General features: G+C 47.0%; 1 protein-coding gene across 4 annotated transcripts in view; it reads left to right on the forward strand.

Annotated features, from left to right (window-relative positions):
- Positions 1–18,966, forward strand: part of AK1 (adenylate kinase 1) — a 70,289-nt gene that overhangs the window by 29,911 nt on the left and 21,412 nt on the right. The window contains exon 1 of one of the 4 annotated variants that reach the window (XM_077305128.1): positions 1,586–1,713. The exons of 1 other annotated variant lie outside the window; for it this stretch is intronic. Coding sequence is in view for 1 of the 3 variants with exons in the window: in XM_077305127.1 (XP_077161242.1) it covers positions 2,108–2,113 (6 nt within the window). In the remaining 2 variants the exon portion in view is untranslated. Of the gene's footprint in view, positions 1–1,585; positions 1,714–2,092; positions 2,114–5,567; positions 5,671–18,966 lie in introns of those variants that run through there. 2 more of the 4 variants (XM_077305127.1, XM_077305129.1) reach the window with 2 other exon arrangements.

Here is an 18,966-nt window from a genome sequence, read left to right on the forward strand (position 1 = left end):
TTGTTACTTCAAGATGCAGGGCTGTTCAAGTGACACAACTGTGGAGACTGGTTCGATAGTTGCCAGTCTGCCAACTCCCTTGATTCCTCACTATGATTGAGACCCAGCTTGGGGTCATGGTTAAGAATGGTAGACTGATCCCCCACTCCTTCTCCACATGCAGCCAGCCAGGTGACCTTGGGCCAGTCCAGGGTCTCTTAGAGCTTTCTCAGCATCACCTACCTCATAGGGTATTTGTTGTGGGGAGAGGAAGGGAGGGCAATTGAGAGCTCCTGTGGGGTACATAAAGCCAGCTGGGTGGCCTGGGACCGTAATAATTCTGTTAGAACTCTTTCAGCCCCACCTACCTCATAGAGTGTCTGTTGTTGGGAGTGGAAGGGAAGGCGATCGTAAGCCCCTTTGAGACAGTTGAAGCCAGCTGGATGACCTTGGGCCAGTAACAGGTCTCCCAGAGCTCTCAGCATCACCTAGCTCACAGGGTGTCTGTTGTGAGGAGAGGAAGGGAGAGTGATTGTAAGCCCCTGTAAGACAGAAAGCCAGCTGGATGACCTTGAACCAATCCCAGTTCCCTCAGAGCTCTCTCAACCTCACCTCCCTCACAGTTGTGGGGGAGAGGAAGGGAAGGTGATTGTAAACCACTAGGAGATTACTTCAGGTAGTAAAAAAGTGGGGTATAATAAGACATCACTTTTTCTGCTTCTGTTTTGAACTGTTAATAGATTGTAAACTGCTTTAAGACTTCTTTGGGTAGTAAAATACAGGGGATAAAAAACAACTCCATTTCTACAATTAGCCACAGAGAAGTGACAGGATGGGTTTTGATTAGCAAAACCATGCAGGGACCTCAAGGGTTACATTGCTTTATGTTCAGGGATGCCATCTTCCAGGTGGGACCTGGGAATCCCCTGGCTTATCTCCAGACCAGAGAGATCAGCCCCCCTGGGGAAAAGGGCTGCTTTGGAGGGGAGACTCCAGGCGTTGTACTCCACTAAGGTCACTCCCTGCCCCAAATCCCACCCACTCCCGGCTCCATCCCCAAAGTCTGGCAGCCCCATGCATGCCACTGACCCAATCAGAACTGGACCCCCTCTCAGGTGGCAGCTGGGAGCCTTTTTAAAAGGCTGAGAAGGTGTGATCCAGAAACCCCTGACATCCTTGTCTGCTTTAATCCTGGCAAACTTGGTATGCCCTTTGCATGCAAGTAATTTCCTGTGCCCTGCCTAAGGGCACAGTCTAGGGGCTATGGGCCTCTGTGCAAAGGGCAATCCAAGACGCTAAAGGGTTTGTCTACTCCCCCGCAATAGAATGAACGGAATCTTTTAAATGATACTGTTGATAAAGGCATCCCTTTTTGAAAACAGACAAGATGATGGAAACTGGAGTTTTCTATCTGTGCCTACAACTTTTCTCCTCTTTTTCTCTTCCTGCATGTCTCTCCTTTTGCATTTCCCCGCTCTGCAGCTGCCCCCGAAGCATTGATATGCTGCTCACGTCTCCAGGAGTCGGGTGTCCTTTGCTAGCAACCCAGCCAGGCAGGGAGAATTCCCCCCCCCCCCGCATCTTCCCAGCATGCTATGCGTTCTGACAACACTATATAGAGTGGTAAAAATAGCCAGGGAAGACATGCAGGGGAGTTTGCTGGAGAGAAACAGGCTGGTTTCCTCGTAACCCCCCTGTGTGCGCCCCCCCTCCCTGTCATTCCGGTGCGGAGAGGTAAGCTAGAGCATCCTTCAGGATGATGTTTTGTCAGGACCCATCCGCAAAAAGAGGCTCTTCTGTTGCTTTTGGAGGCTGTCCTGTTTTTATTTTCATTTTTTAAAATATTGATGGCTATTCATGGGGAAGAGGGTGAAGGAAAATACCATTATGCTGTTGGGCTGAGGATTTAGCAGCTGTGCACGGTCACGACTGGGCTGTGGGTGTGTTTGTTTTGTAGGCGGCTGTTTCTGAGTGCGGTTAGCGTAAGGAGGGGTGTGGGCAACAACACAATCGCTCCATGCTGGTTTGTGTTTAATCCTTTGCATCAAGATGTCAGTCATGGGATGTGTGTGTGTCATTTCGTCTGGGCCTCCCCTGTCCCCTTTCCAGGCTCTTTCAGTAATCTTGGATGTGTGTAAGTCTAAAATTTCAGCATTTTACCTTCCCTGGAAGCTCTTGTCTTGTCCTAGACAATGATGTTTACTGACCTTCAGCAGGTGTCTTTGATCTTCATGCACTCAGGTGGTAAAATGGACTACAGGCTGCAATTGGTGGTGGATCTGAAGGTTCCTTGAGGTTTAAAAAGAGCCCTCCTCACATAGAAAACTAGCACTGCAGGGAGAATGCCTCATTCCTTTACTCCCTCTCTGGCTTTTCCTCCAACGGGGAATTCTGACAGAGGGGAGACGTCCAAATGGGGTCCTCCGTTTTCAGGCAAAAGTGGTGTGGCCCATTCTGCCTCCTGCATGTGCAAACTAAGTTTTTCTCTGCTCATGCATAATTTACAGAGTTGGTGCAGATCCAGGAGGCCCATGTGCATGTGCAGCCAGCGGGAGACCCCCGTGTAGCACATTTCTTTGTCTTTCACTTTGGCTGGTATTGGGACTGGCTTTGCTTCTTGCCCAGAGGGGAAAGAATGTAAGTAGTCTCTGACTCCAGTTGATTGAACTGCCTATTTTATTTCAGGGTTTCTGTTAGCTGCCCTTGAAAGGGACCTGTCGAGAGTGGGGATGGGAAGAGAAAGTTTAGCAGGAGGCTTGCAAAGCTTATCCCTTCCTCCCTGTTTGCAAAGTAAAGCAATGTTAGCATTCCAGTTGTGTTAATGCCTTCAGTGCGTGTGCATCGTTTCAGTGTGTGTGTGTGTATTCATGTGTCATTGCGTTCAGACATAGCAACAAGCTGCCGTAAACTGGGATGTATACAAATTGGGGGGGGGGGGGGGACGGGACTGTATGGCTCAATAAATCTTGCAGTTGCTATGTTCCCACTAGAGGTTAACATTAAGCATGAAGAGAACGTCTTGTCTTCCGAGTCTTTAATATCATCAAAACAAGACTAAACTCCCAGGTAATGTCTAGTTTCGTTGTGGAACTTCTTCAGCTTTGTAATGACGACTGCACGCAACCAAAAAATCCAAACAGAGCACAAAGTCTCTGGGAAACAGAATAGAGGTCGTATAGAGTGGGCTTTTTTTCCATGCTCCTATTCCCCTCCCTCCTTCTCCCTGCCCATCTTGTGCAGAGAATCCCAGCTCCAGTTACCTAGGATGTACAAATGCAGGTGAATGCATTAACAGAGACTAGGTGCCCTCTGCGAAATGGGAGTCTGGTACAGAAATTCACTTAGTGATTGTGTTGAGCCAGGAACAACCTCCAGTTGGTCTCTACGTCACTATTTGAATTTCTGACCACGATCCTCTGTACAAGGAAGGAGAAGCAAAGGACATGCATAAAAACCTTAATATCACCACCGCATTGTGGCATCTGAAGCCAACATGTACAGGTAAAATCAAGATTGCTGTCTACAGTTGTAGACACGTATTCCCATCCGCTACTGGGAAATCCCTCCAGGGAAATCCCTCCAGGGATTATTCATTGTATGGAGGGGAACTAGATTCAAATCCAGTAGGACCTTAAGCCTGTCCCAGTTCTCTTAGAGATGTTATCACAGAGCAGTTCTCTTAGAACGCTCTCAGACTCACCCAGGGTGTCTGTTGTGGGGAGAAGAGGAAGGTGCTTATTAGCGCCTTTGGGACCCCTTTGAGTTGTGAAAAGCAGGGTATTCAAAACCAGCTCTTCTTCTAACTGGGGTTCAGGCAGCTTCATCTGCTAGAACAGGGGTAGTCACACTGCAGCCCTCCAGATGTCCACGGACTACAATTCCCACAAGCCCCTGCCAGCATTCGCTGGCAGGGGCTCGTGGGAATTGTAGTCCGTGGTCATCTGGAGGGCCGCAGTTTGACTACCCCTGTGCTAGAATGTGGGCCTTTCCTCCCAGTTCTATTTTTGGGCTCTACCTTTAGGGACTTTATTTATACTTAAATTTGTAAACCACCACTCCCAGCCCTGGCTGGTTCGTGGCGGTGTACAACAAGTGCACATAAAACACAACATTTTAAAACAAAGTGACGGCAAAAACAATCTGAAAAATCTCCTCCCCCACCCTCTAATAGTAGCCAGCACCATACACCCCAGGAGGGAACTACTGGCAATCCCTGGCCCCATAGGCCCATAGCCTATCTCGGGCGGGCCCTGCTCTTCCTGGCCTGGTCTTAACCAAGTGCTTGGTGGAAGAGTGCCATCTTGCAGGCCCTGCACAAATGTCAGGGCCCTTAGCTTTTCTGGGAGCTCGTTCCACCAGATAATAAGAAAAAGGGAAGAGAAAGAGAAAAAAAAAACATTAAAAAGAAGCTTCTAGTTTTATCTACAACAAATGTTTATTAAATAATTTTTCAGTTCCATTATGATTATATAAAAGAAGAGCTGTTTTTTTATACCATGCTTTTCACTGCTCAAAGGAGTCTGAAAGTAGCTCACAATCACCCTCCCTTCCTCTCCCCACAACAGACTACCCTGTGAGGTAGGTGGGGCTGAGAACGCTTTGATATTCTGTGAGAACAGTACTATCAGGACTGTGACTAACCCACGATCACCCAGCTAGCAGGTGCATGTGGAGGAGGAGTGGGGAATCAAGGCCTGGCTCACCAGACTAGAAGCTGCCACTCTTAACCGTTACACCACACGGGTGAATTCCCTCTTTTCTTTTCCTCTTAAAAATAGAATCATATTTTCCTACCCTTAATCTTCAAAACTATATACCAACAGTTCCTTTCCCCCATAACACTAAAAAAAATCTATTTGACGTTTCCAATTAGCAATGAATATAGATGTTGTCCTTTCCCTAATTAATGAAATGAGTTTGGTCATGTCTACCATTTTTATCAGCCATTCTCCCATTGTGGGGAGAGTTCCATGCTTTTCTCCCCAAGTTCTTTATCCATTAATCGCAAAAGAAAAATCTCTGATTTCATTTGTAGATTAGTCTTTAAAATCTTCTGGATGCATGCATGTTTTTGTGTCTGGAATTTGTTTAGCCTTCTTACACGCCTTGTTAGCCGATTCTGTAATCTTAATCCCTCTGTGTTGTTTATTAGATGCTCTCTGGTCAATTTTTCAGCTATATTTTGTAACCCTCATTGGGTCAGAGCAGGAAAGGTGTGGACTATAACTGAAACAAGTCAGTAGATAAAACTTAGGCTGAGGGAGAGAGGTCAAACATCTTCTATAGCAGGGGTAGTCAAACTGCGGCCCTCCAGATGTCCATGGACTACAATTCCCAGGAGCCCCCTGCCAGCAAACGCTGGCAGGGGGCTCCTGGGAATTGTAGTCCATGGACATCTGGAGGGCCGCAGTTTGACTACCCCTGTTCTATAGGATAGGGTTACTTGGTTCTCTCAACCGTCTCTGGAAGCGGCCTGAAGTAGAATGAATGGATGAATCTTTAACCAGGCCTGCCCAAAGCCATCCATGGGGTCAGTCATTGAATTACCAGGGGCCATTGTGAGATCTGAGCAGTGTGTGAAGTCAGCAGCCTTGCTCAAGCTCTGCTGGACTTGACCAGGAGAGAAGGTGGCGTGAGGCCTGCCTGAAGAGAGTTCTCTGACGTGACATCTCCCTGCCGGCCCTCCTGAAGGTGAATCTGGAACATTGTCATAAATGGGGGATATTCAATGCACTGGACAAATGAGGTTAATTGTATATGTGGGCAAACCTCCAGGAAAGAATCCACAATGCTGTGAACTCAAGGGCTTCCCGTGAAGCTGATGGGCAGTAGGTTCAGGATGGACCAAAGGAAATACTTCTTTATGCAGAGAGAGATTAAAATACGGCATCCACTGCCAAAGGATGTCATCATGGCCACTGGAATAAACAGATACATGGAGAATAAGTCTATCTGTGGCTACTAGCCATGGTAACTGAGGGGAGCCTCCACATTCAGAGGCACTAAGCCTCTGAATCCTAGAGCCAGGAGGCAACATCAGGGGAAGGGCTCAACCTCTATGCCCTGTTTCTGGTTCTCCAGAGGAACTGGTGGGCTGCTATGTGAGGCAGGATGCTGGACTAGATGGACCACTGGTCTGATCCAGCAGGGCTCTTCTGATGTTCTTAGCATCAGAGCAGATGAGACACACTCATTTACATTTTGAGTAACAGTGCCTGTTAAAGTGACAAATAGAGGCATCTCCATATAGAAAGGTTTGTACACAAGCATGCATAGATGCCAGAGGGATGTTTAGAGTGACAGAATGAAGTGTAGAGGGAAGGATTTGATTCCCTGTCTCTAAGTTCCTCTGCTCTAAGTAAAAAAGGAATCCCCATCCAGAGTTCCTTTAACCAAACCTTTAGCCAGTTTGGTGTAGTGTTTAGGAGTGTGGACTTCTAATCTGGCATGCCGGGTTCGATTCTGCGCTCCCCCACATGCAGCCAGCTGGGTGACCTTGGGCTCACCACGGCACTGATGAATCTGTTCTGACTGGGCAGTGATATCAGGGCTCTCTCAGCCTCACCCACCTCACAGGGTGTCTGTTGTAGGGAGAGGAAAGGGAAGGCAACTGTAAGCCGCTTTGAGCCTCCTTCGGGTTGAGAAAAGCGGTATATAAGAACCAATTCTTCTTCTATGTCTAAAAACACTGGAAGATCATGATCTTTTGTATCCCATGTAATTTTGGTTGTGTGTGCGCGCACGCTGTCTTGCTCTCTCCGCCAGCTTGTTATAGTGGTTAGGAGTGCTCTGGCGAGCCAGGTTCGATTCAGCACTCCCCCATATGCAGCCAGCTGGGTGACCTTGGGCTCACCACAGGACTGAGAAAATTGCTCTGACCAAGCAGGAATATCAGGGCTCTTTCAGCCTCACCCACCTCACAGAGTGCCTTTTGTGGGGAGAGGAAAGGGAAGGCGATTGTAAGCTGCTTTGACCATTTATGCACTGGGAACTTCACTGCCCCAGCTCCTGTGCAGGAGCAATTGGGGACGGATGAGGTGTGCTGGGCCAAATGCTCCCCTGTGTTGGTGCAGGAAGAGGTGGGGCAACCTGCCACAACTAAAACTCCAGCCTGCAGTCCGGCATGAAACCTCCAGTGTAGAGAAAAGCGGCATATAAGAACCAACTCTTATTCTTCTTTTTCCTCTCTCTCACAAACGCACTCACACAGGACAAGAGAGCACCAGAGCATGTGAATCCAGCCAGTGACAACAACAACAACATGTAACCACTGGGAGAAGTGGCTGCTTTTGTCCCCAGTGTTCCCCTTGCAAAGATGGGATTCTGTGCAATTAATTCTGCACATGTTAAAAGACTCTACAGTACAATCCCAAACAGAGCTATGCTTTTCTACGTCCATGGAAGGGAATGGTCTTAGAAGTAGGGTTCCCAACCTCCAGGTGTAGGCTGGACATCCTGGAATTATGAATTGTTATGTGGTGCTGCTCACCTCTTCATCTGGGCACCCTGCAATATTTCTGGCTGTGCCATACTTAGATCTCAGAAGCAAGCAAAATCTCCTCTGGCCTTATTAGGTGTGGCTGGAGGGGAGTGTAACTGGACCTCTCACCGTCCCTCTCCAGTCGGGACACCAGGTGGCAAAGTTCACGGGGTGGGGCCTGCCCTTTGCAAGGAGCCATGGCTCTATTTTAGAGACCGGCCTCCTTGCAATTCTTCCTGAGCCTTCAGCTGTTCTGTCCAAACCTGGCTGAGAGGGGGAGGGAAAAGGTCCTTCATTTGGAGTAACGTTTTCTGCAAGAATGTGGTGTAGCTGGCATGGCCCTCAGCATTCACCCAGAGCACAACCCTGAGAACAATTCTAGAGGAATGGCCCTGTGGCAGGCAGTCACCCATCCGCCTTTTACGGTTGCAGAGTGACTCCAGTCTGACTCCATTGATTTCAGTAAGCGTGGACTTGTATAACTCTGTGTAGGATTTCACTGGGGGGAAAAGTTAGCCTTTTGTCAAAGGTCAGGCAGTGGGATCTATTTATTGCAGAAGTGGTTTCTCAAACACAACACTTTGTATTTGACCACAGCAAAAAATAATCCTGGCAAGCAGAAAGCTAGTTTATCAGGGAGAGAGATCTTTGCTCAGTTTGTTAACTGCCATGCCATTTTTCTGTTTGCAGAGAGATTCCCCCCCCTGCTGTATTTAAAACATGATTTTCTGAAGCTGTGCAATGCATTGTGCAACCTCAGGGATTCTATGTAATTCATGCTGTATGTGTTAAAAGACTTTACAGTGTACTCCTAAACATTGTGATACTTTCCTAAGTCCATGGAAGGAAATGGGCTTAGAAATCAGGTTCCCAACCTCTAGGTGGAGCCTGGATTTATCCTAGAATTATGAGTGGTGTTCAGAATGAGGAAAAGGGGTGCTGAGCACCAGTGAGGATTGGCCTCAGAGGGAGAGAGCAAATGAATGGTCAGTAGCAAAGAGATGGGTTGTCCATGTGGCTGCTGACCAGGTAGCCTTCCCTGGCCTGGCTGTGTCAGGGTCACCTGGGATTTGTTGGCTCTGGAATAGGAGAAACTGAGGGCATTTCCGCACGTCAGTAAAAATAGCTTTATGCTAGCTGAATGGGGTAGTGCTAAATATTATTGTGCCTCATGGCCCCTCCTCACCTTTCTGCTGTCTCACTTTTGTCTGCCGTCTTTTCACGCTTTTCACCCTCCACTAGTGCTGCTGGAAACGGCGGAAGAGAACAACGCGCTTTATACATGACTCTCTTCTGCATGTCCATCAAGGCAGGCAGCCAATCCCCTTTCTCCATGTTTTAAAGGTCCCGCAATGCCCGCTATTTTTTAAAATTAATACTTTTCCATTTAGACACGTATGCATAGGTGCATAGTGCTTTTTGAACGCCACCTCTTATGGAATCATGAGTCTTTAGGTACTTTTAAACATTAATCTTGTTCCTGATTTTTTTTTTGGAGAGGAGAAACTTTAGAGAGGCATGCTTTGTGTCACAATTTTGGAAGAAAATATTTTTATTTCTGGCATCGCCTGCATGCATGTCCATCTATTCGTTGCTCCAGGCTGTTCTCCATTTTTAAAAGCACTTCCCGTCCCCTGTAAGAAGAAAGAGGGAGGCAGGTGCAAGGGTGGGACATTTTAGTTTGGTGAATCCACTTCATGCGATTCCCCAACTAGTGCTTTAAAATGGTGGAGGTAGCGAGTCTTTGTTCAGTCTGTCATTCAGGAGGCAAGCAGGGAGGAAGTGTGCTCAATGGAGTAGGAAGTCTCCAAAGAGCCAATCAGGGCACTGAAAGAGATAATTTGAAGAATATCAGGAAGTTCCAAAGCACTAACTATGCTAAACACACATCTCCTCCAATGCCCCCTGCAGGACATTCTTCATACGTTTCTGAATCACGCACACTACAGATCTTGCATATTCCAATACAAGTAGGGAATCCCAGCCTCCAGGTGGGGCCTGAGGAGCCCCTGGAATTAGGGTTGTGCACTTTGGATGCTGAAGCGCACAACCCTACCTGGAATTACATCTTATCTCCAGATTATACAGATCAGTTCCCCTGGAGAAAGTGGATGCTTTGGATTGTGGGCTGTGTTGCATGGTACCCCCCTGAGGTCTTGGTCCTCCCCAGGTTCTATCCTCAAACCCCCAAGAATTCCCAACCCGCATTTGGCACCTCTACCCCCCCCCCCATCCTCCACAGGTGGCCAGGGAGGAACTGGCAACTCTAAATGCAAGGCCCATAAAACCCCATAGCCATCCCTGAGCCCCACTCGTAAAGTGCCTGACCAAGAAAAAATGGGGAGGAAATGTTGCTATATGCAAGTAGACAGCCAAATTCTGTGCAACACAATTCTCATCAGATTGAGGCAGCTATTTGTGGAAGCAAATAAATGAAATAGTCAACCGCAGCAACCTACTCTGTATTCCATTTAAAGATAAAAATAGAAATTCTAGTTTTGTTTTAAAACATTCTTATAATGTATGTTATTTGTTGTTGTTGTTATGTGCGAAGTCGTGTCCGACCCATCGCAACCCCATGGACAATGATCCTCCAGGCCTTCCTGTCCTCTACCATTCCCTGGAGTCCTTTTAAGTTTGCACCTACTGCTTCAGTGACTCCATCCATCCACCTCATTCTCTGTCGTCCCCTTCTTCTTTTGCCCTCGATCACTCCCAGCATTAGGCTCTTCTCCAGGGAGTCCTTCCTTCTCATGAGGTGGCCAAAGTATTTGAGTTTCATCTTCAGGATCTGGCCTTCTAAAGAGCAGTCAGGGCTGATCTCCTCTAGGACTGACCGGTTTGTTCGCCTTGCAGTCCAAGGGACTCGCAAGAGTCTTCTCCAGCACCAGAGTTCAAAAGCCTCAATTCTTTGACGCTCGGCCTTCCTTATGGTCCAACTTTCGCAGCCATACATTGCAACTGGGAATACCATAGCCTTGACTAAACGCACTTTTGTTGGTAGGCTGATGTCTCTGCTTTTTAGGATGCTGTCTAGATTTGCCATAGCTTTCCTCCCTAGGAGCAAGCGTCTTTTAATTTCTTTGCTGCAGTCTCCATCTGCAGTGATCTTGGAGCCGAGGAAAATAAAATCTGTCACTATCTCCATTTCTTGCCCATCTATTTGCCAGGAATTGAGAGGGCCGGCTGCCATGATCTTTGTTTTCTTGATGTTGAGTTTCAAGCCAACTTTTGCACTCTCCTCCTTCACCCGCATCAACAGGCTCTTTAGTTCCTCTTCACTTTCTGCCATTAGAGTGGTATCATCTGCATATCTGAGGTTGTTGATATTTCTCCCTGCAATCTTGATCCCAATTGGTGACTCCTCTAATCCCGCCTTTCTCATGATGTGCTCCGCATACAAGTTAAATAGGCAAGGCGACAGTATACAGCCTTGCCGAACTCCTTTCTCAATTTTGAACCAATCCGTGATTCCATGTTCAGTTCTCACTGTTGCTTCTTGACCTGCATATAAATTTCTCAAGAGACAAATAAGATGCTCTGGTATTCCCATCTCTTTAAGAACTTGCCACAATTTGTTGTGCTCCACACAATCAAAGGCTTTAGCATAGTCAATGAAGCAGAAGTAGATGTTCTTCTGGAACTCCCTAGCTTTTTCCATGATCCAGCGTATGTTGGCAATTTGATCTCTAGTTCCTCTACCTCTTCGAAATCCTGCCTGTACTTCTGGAAGTTCTCGGTCCACATATTGCTGGAGCCTAGCTTGTAGGATTTTGAGCATAACTTTGCTAGCATGAGAAATGAGTGCAATGGTGCGGTAGTTTGAACATTCTTTGGCATTGCCCTTCTTTGGGATTGGAATGTAAACTGACCTTTTCCACTCCTGTGGCCATTGCTGAGTTTTCCAAATTTGCTGGCATATTGAGTGTAGCACTTTTACTGCATCGTCCTTTAAGATTTTGAATAGTTCAACTGGAATGCTGTCACCACCACTAGCTTTATTGTTGCTCAGACTTCCTAAGGCCCATTTGACTTCACATTCCAGGATGTCTGGCTCCAGGTCAGTAACTACCCCACTGTGGTCATCAGGGATGTTAAGCTCGCTCTTGTATAGTTCTTCTGTATAATTTTGCCACCTTTGCTTAATCTCTTCTGCTTCTGTGAGGTCCCTACCATTTTGGTCCCTTATCATACCCATCTTTGCATGAAACGTTCTCTTCATATCTCCAATTTTCTTGAAAAGATCTCTGGTCCTCCCCATTCTATTGTTTTCTTCTATTTGTTTGCACTGTTCATTTAAGAAGGCATTCTTATCTCTTCTAGCTTTTCTCTGGAATTCTGCATTCAATTGGGTGTATCTTTCTCTTTCTCCCTTGCCTTTCACTTCCCTTCTCTCCTTAGCTATTTGTAAAGCTTCCTCAGACAGCCATTTTGATTTCTTGCATTTCTTTTTCTTTGGGATGGTTTTAGTTGCTACCTCTTGTACAATGTTGCGAACCTCCGTCCATAGTTCTTCAGGCACTCTGTCTATCAGATCTAATTCCTTAAATCTATTTGTCACCTCTACTGTATATTCGTCGGGGATATGATTTAGTTCGTACCTGAGTGGCCTAGTGCTTTTCCCTACTTTCTTCAATTTAAGCCTAAATTTTGCAACAAGAAGCTCATGATCTGAACCACAATCAGCTCCTGGTCTTGTTTTTATTGCCTGTATAGAACTTTTCCATCTTTGGCTGCAGAGTACATAGTCAATCTGATTTCTGTGTTGACCGTCTGGTGATGTCCATGTGTAGAGTCGTCTCTTGGGTTGTTGGAAAAGAGTGTTTGCTATGACCATTGTATTCTCTTGACAAAATTCTACCAGCCTGTGCCCTGCTTCATTTTGTACTCCAAGGCCAAACTTGCCTGTTATCCCAGTTATCTTTTGGCTTCCTACTTTAGCATTCCAATCCCCCATGATGATAAGCACATCATTTTTTGGCGTTGCTTCTATAAGGTGTTGTAGGGCTTCATAGAACTGATCAACTTCATCCTCTTCAGCAGCAGTGGTTGGGGCGTAGACCTGGATCACTGTGATGTTGAATGGTTTGCCTTGGATTCGAACTGAGATCATTCTGTCATTTTGGGGATTGTATCCCAAGACTCTTGTGGCGCAGAGTGGTAAGGCAGCCGTCTGAAAGCTTTGCCCATAAGGCTGGGAGTTCAATCCCAGCAGCCGGCTCAAGGTTGACTCAGCCTTCCATCCTTCCGAGGTCGGTAAAATGAGTACCCAGCTTGCTGGGGGGTAAACGGTCATGACTGGGGAAGGCACTGGCAAACCACCCCGTATTGAGTCTGCCATGAAAACGCTAGAGGGCGTCACCCCAAGGGTCAGACATGACTCGGTGCTTGCACAGGGGATACCTTTACCTTTACCTTTATCCCAAGACTGCTTTTCCTACTCTCTTATTGATTATGAAGGCTACTCCATTTCTTCTGCGAGATTCTTGTCCACAGTAGTATACCTGATGGTCATCTGAGTTAAATTCACCCATTCCTGTCCATTTTAGTTCACTGATTCCTAAAATGTCGATGTTCAGTCTTCTCATTTCTTGTTTAACCACGTCCAGCTTGCCTTGATTCATGGATCTGACGTTCCAGGTTCCTATGGAATAAAAATCTTTACAGCATCGGACTGTCTTTTCGCCACCAGTTACTTCCACAACTGAGCGTCCTTTCGGCTTTGGCCCAGCCGCTTCATTCATTCTGGCGCTACTCGTACTAGCCGTCTGCTCATCCCCAGTAGCATATTGGACACCTTCCGACCTGAGGGGCTCATCTTCCGGCGTCATATCGTTATGCCTATTGGAACTGTCCATAGAGTTTTCATGGCAAAGATACTGGAGTGGTTTGCCATTGCCTTCTCCAGTGGATCACCTTTTGTCAGAGCTCTCAGCTATGACCTGTCCGTCTTGGGTGGCCCTGCACGGCATAGCTCATAGCTTCACTGAGCTACGCAAGCCCCCTTGCCACAACAAGGCAGCGATCCTTGAAGGGGGAATGTATGTTATATCTTAATATAATATATTTTATCAGTAATGTATAGCTCCTGCACTAATATGCTTTTAATCTGTATTTATTGGTACTCTTTTATAGTACCTGGCGTTATGCTGTATTTAAATGAAATCAATCAATCATAAAGTGCCCAATGATCAGGGATTCCTAAAGGTCTTCTGAAAAGGGCCTTTTGGGAGGTAAAAGCTGACTGCCTTGGCCCATCGTTCCAGGTGGTTTGATTGCTTGTCACTTCCAGAATTGGGTCCAGTTGACTGCGGGGCTGTAAAGGCAAGTGGAAAGTGAAAGGGAATAGTCCAGCTGTCAGGGCAAAGAGGGTCTTTAGCGATCCCCACGTAGCTGGTTAGTTTGGCAGGCCGTGTCTGGAGGGGAAAGATGGGTGAGCTCCAGGGAGGCTCCTCCAAGATTTCCTGGTGTGTGATTCATAACTACACTCTCCCAGCCCTCTTGAGACCAGTTTCCGCTTGTTGATAAACCAAAACGCATCTTAAAAGGATGTTTCCACATCACACCTCATTTCCGAGTGCCGTTTAACAGAGGCTGCGATTTCCGTTGAGCATCCCTGGAGGTGTTATTTTGTTTGCTCAAGTCGACCTCCGTTCTGTTCCCAAGAGACTTTGTGCTCTGCTTGAATTTTTTTGGTCCTCATTATTACAAAGCTGAAGAAGTCTCACACCGAAACCAGACCTTACCTAGGAGGCTAGTCCTGTTTCGATGATTCTGAAGATCTTTTCTTCATGTTTAATATTAACCTCCAGTAGGAACATAGGAATTCTGTTAACTGCAAGATTTATTATTATTAAACTTATACCCCTCCCCTCTCAACAAGCCACACTGCCCCCACCCCGTTTGTGTACATCCTCCCATGTGTATTTCCACTTTGTTATCTAGAATTCTGAACCAGACAGATCTTTGGGCTTGATCCAGCAAGGCGATTCTGATGAGCTTCCACCAGGGATGCCAGTCCCCAGGAGGGACCTGGAGATCCCCTGGAATTATAGCTCATCCCCAAGCTAAAGAGATCAGTTTCCCTGGAGCAAAAGGAGGCTTTGAAGGGCAGACTTCATAGCAGGATACTCCACTGAGGTCCTTCCCTACTCCAAATCTTGCCCAATCCTGGCTCCACCCCCAAAGTCTCCAGGTATTTTCCAACCCAGAGCTGGCAACTTTCCACATTTGCTCTTCCGCATTTATCTCCAAGCTTCCCCACCATCTGTAGAGGAAGGCCAGTGGGCCAGGAAAGAAGGCCTGTCCTATTTCTGAGCATTTCTCCCAAATGTGATGTTTACAAACAAGGATTTTCTACTGTCATGATAGGATTGGGGTGGCTGAACAGGTTTGCCAGCTCGGGGTTGGGTATTACCTGGGGGTAGAGCTGGGAGCAGGTGGGATTTAGGACAGAAAGGGATCTCAGTGCAGAATAATGCTATGGAATCCACCATCCAAAGCAGCCATTTTCAACAGGGGGAACTGATCGCTTTAGTCTGGAGGTGAGCTATAATTCCAGGAGATCCCCAGGTCCCACCTGGGCACTGGCCTCCCTATGTCTGAAACAGGGAAGCATATTAATTGTAGAATGCAAAGAAGTCCACCATGGGAAAGACTTTGGACTTTCCTTCCTGTATATCTGGGTGTTGCAGTTATTTGCTTGAAGTGAAATTGCTAATCCTCACGTCTGTAGTTTGGAAATATGTGGTAATGTGGAGTGAAATTTCGTAAGCAAGAGAGGGCTTGAGGCAGGGAGCCACCATCTTGGAAGACAGTTAAGGAACCGGCAAACTTTCCCCAGGGTTTTCTATTTTAGCTCAACCCTTGTGCTTATAAATTTCCTCCCTGTCTCGCCGGTCCCTAACCCCTTGACCCATAAGGGGCCATTTCTTAGATCCCAGACTCTGCCCTCTAAGTCTTCACATCTTGGAGGATCTGAAAATCCTCCCCTTTGTTTTATTGGAATGTCAGAGGCAAATTGGGACTGTGAAACAGACTAGGGGCGTGTGTGTGCTTGGGTAGTATTTGCCCTTCAAACTGAGCAATTGCAAGGATATATTGTTTTATGAATGAGCTTCAAGTCTGGTTTTTTTCATGCTGTCAGTAGCATGGACCAGAAACCCCACTTTGCTCAAAAGCACACATCAGAGATGTGAAATTCTTTAAATCCTAGAAGTCTAATTGATTCTCTTCCCCCTCTTTACCTTTAGATGTCAGTTAAGATACCTGTTATTTTGTCCCATCTTTGACCTGGATGCCCTTCTGTATTATTGGAGGTTTTCTGCTGTTTTTCTTGTTGATCTGCGGCTTTCTGATCTTTGGTTCTGTTCTTTGGTCTTAGAGCAGTAGTTCTCAACCTTCCTAATGCCATGACCCTTTAATACAATTCCTCATGTTATGGTGACCCCTAACCATAAAATTAGGCAAGTGTTTTTTCACAGAAATTAAACTGAAACTGACCAGTGGTATGAAGATCCATTGTTCATGATTGTATATAAATTGTTTTTTTCCCCTGGTGTTTCTCAGTTCAGTTCTGCCTCTTGTCCCACCATGCCCATCTCGCCCTTTTCCGCTGCTCCAGACAGACGAACGCTGTATCGCGATCTACTCCGCAAGGCTGTTGTGTGGATGGCGCCCCCCCCAGCCAAGCTGCTTGCCCTGCTGCAACCCCTGTGAAAGAGTCGTTCAACCCCCAAAGGGGTGCCGACCCCCGGGTTGAGAATCACTGACTTAGAGGATGCTATATGTATTTTTCCATTTTGTTGTTAAGTTAACTGAGAGTCACACAGGTGGAAGAAGATAAAGGGCTCAGAAATGTTGCAATAAATGGACAGGGAATATTCCCAGCTCTTCCTTTAAAAAAAAACAAAAACATCTGATCACAGATTAATGGAAGTTGCCACGTGATTAATCAAACCAATGCATTAAGACTAATATTTTATCTCGCATTCCTGTCTTTTAAAAAAGTGGCTTTCAAAGAGATCAGCGTATGTCTCACCAGTAGACAATCCAAGAGCATTGTAAATTATTTGATTTTTAAAAGCTTCACTAACATTCTCTAAAGCAGACATAAAACATCAGTCTGACATATTAGTCATGGAGGGAGAAGGAAAACGTACTAATTCAGATTCCTGGTATGCACATTCCAAATTAACCTGTCAGCTGCTGTGTACTATATGAGTAGACTAGTAATCAAGCCCGCTGCAGCTAAATGCAGCGGGCGCTAGACCACGGAGCCTCCGCAGCCGTGCGGAGCGTGGCTGCCGGGGCTCCGTGTGTCAGGGGGCTGACGCTGCGAGAGGCGCTTCGCGCCTCTCGCAGCATCAGCCCACCGGGCAGGGAGCCCCCGGGAGCCGCTCTCTGTGCGGCTGCCGGGGGTTCCCTTTGCGGACGGGCAGGGAGCCCCCGGCAGCCGCGCTCCGCTTCGCGCCTCCCGACGCGTCAGGCCGCCCTCAAGGAAGCAACTGTTTTAAATCTTCATGGTATTGTAAGGTCCTCTCCTTAAACCCAGCGCTCCCCAAGCTCCACCCCCCAAACCTTCAGGTGTTTCCCAACCTGGACTGAATCTGCACAGAGCTTTTATTCCTATCCCAGGTCGATTCAATCCCAGCCATCTCCACTGAATGCGATTTCCACTTTGATTTGGGGCGATTTAAATTTTTCGTTTGCAACAAGCACCTTTCCTTTGCGATATCCTGTAGTGGATATAACCCTTGATATTTGAAAAATCTGCATGAATAAGCATGCAACTTTCTGCTTTCCCTGAAATAACTTGCTACCAAGCGCCCAACATTGTAGAAAAGCCCTGATTGGCCAGGGCATAAGTTCCTGCTTCCCAGGTTACAAGGCTTCCTTGAAAAGGAACTTTAACTTCTCTCAGCAGAAGCTCCAGAAGCCCTAACTTCTCTCAGCAGCGATTTTCCTCCTTGATTTATTCCCCCTCCAATCCTCTCTCTGCCCCCTTCAAGAAAAGAAAGAGGCTCCTGCTGCGCTTGGTTCCACCCCCTTCTGAGTTTCCCTAATCATGTGCAGAACACTTTTCTGTTTCAGTGGGGAAGGGGGGAGATAGGGGAAGACCCGAGTTCAAATCGATTCACCAGGGTCCACAACGGAATAAACAAAGTAAGTGCCGAATCAGCCCTTGACTCGGCAATTCTTAATAGAACAGGGGAGAGAGTCCTGCAAACACTGGCTATTGCTTAAGGCAGGGGTAGTCAAACTGCGGCCCTCCAGATGTCCATGGACTACAATTCCCAGGAGCCCCTGCCAGCAAATTGTAGTCCATGGACATCTTGAGGGCTGCAGTTTGACTACCCCTGGCTTAAGGCATAATGAGGAGATTGATGGAAGATTGCATGTCAACACAACACTTTTCTCCAGTTTCCTTGCCTGAACTCCCATGCCACCAGAGGTAATTGACATACAGCGTTGTGTCAATTACTCTTTATTTTAACCTATAAAAGCCCTCTGGGGGGCGAGGAAAATGAGACAGATGTGGGCAGGCCCTGAAAAAGTTGTGCCCTCCTGTCCAAAATGGTGCGAGCAAGCTTCGGCAGCCTTTTTAAAAAGAAAGATACTACAAAAACAATATAGGAAAGATTGTAGCAAAGCAATTAGAGCCTCTTGTGGCGCAGAGTGGTAAGGCAGCTGTCTGAAAGCTCTGCCCATGAGGCTGGGAGTTCGATTCCAGCAGCCGGCTCAAGGTTGACTCAGCCTTCCATCCTTCCGAGGTTGGTAAAATGAGTACCCAGCTTGCTGGGGGGTAAACGGTAATGACTGGGGAAGGCACTGGCAAACCACCCCGTATTGAGTCTGCCAAGAAAACGCTAGAGGGCGTCACCCCAAGAGTCAGACATGACTCGGTGCTTGCACAGGGGATACCTTTACCTTTACCTTTTTATAGCAAAGCAAAGGGGATGGGGGGGGGGAGACCAATGCATGATGCTGTTATATGGCTGCTGGGAAAAAGGCCATACAGAAGCCAGAGGAGAGCTAAACAGCCATGTGGAAGCAGCCAGGGCTTCCCTGTATCATAGGAGTCAAAAAGTGTTGCTCTGGAGGAAACCCTTGCAAGTCCTTATCCCCAAGAAATCACTTTGAGGATCTGAATTTACAGTGTCATCCAAGCTGTCATGACTCCAGTTTCAGAACCAGTTTGGTGTTGTGGTTAAAGAGCGGCAGACTCGGACAGGGCTTGATTCCTCCACATGCAGAAAGCTGGGTGACCTGAGGCCACTTCCAGTTCTCTCAGTGCTCTCTGAACCCCATCTCCCTCACAGGGTGTCTGGTGTAGGGAGAGGAAGGGAAGGCGATTGTCAGCCGTTTGGAGACTCCTTCAGGTAATGAAATTCAGGGTACAAAAAAGCCCAGCGCTGCTTCTTCCGTTCTGAATGTGTTGGTAACCTTTCGCCACAGAAACAAATTTTCAGAGCTGATTCCCTAAGGATTGTCATGAGGGAAAGAGG

This window comes from Paroedura picta, chromosome 12 (genome assembly GCF_049243985.1).
Source record: "Paroedura picta isolate Pp20150507F chromosome 12, Ppicta_v3.0, whole genome shotgun sequence".
Taxonomy (NCBI): Eukaryota; Metazoa; Chordata; class Lepidosauria; order Squamata; family Gekkonidae; genus Paroedura; species Paroedura picta.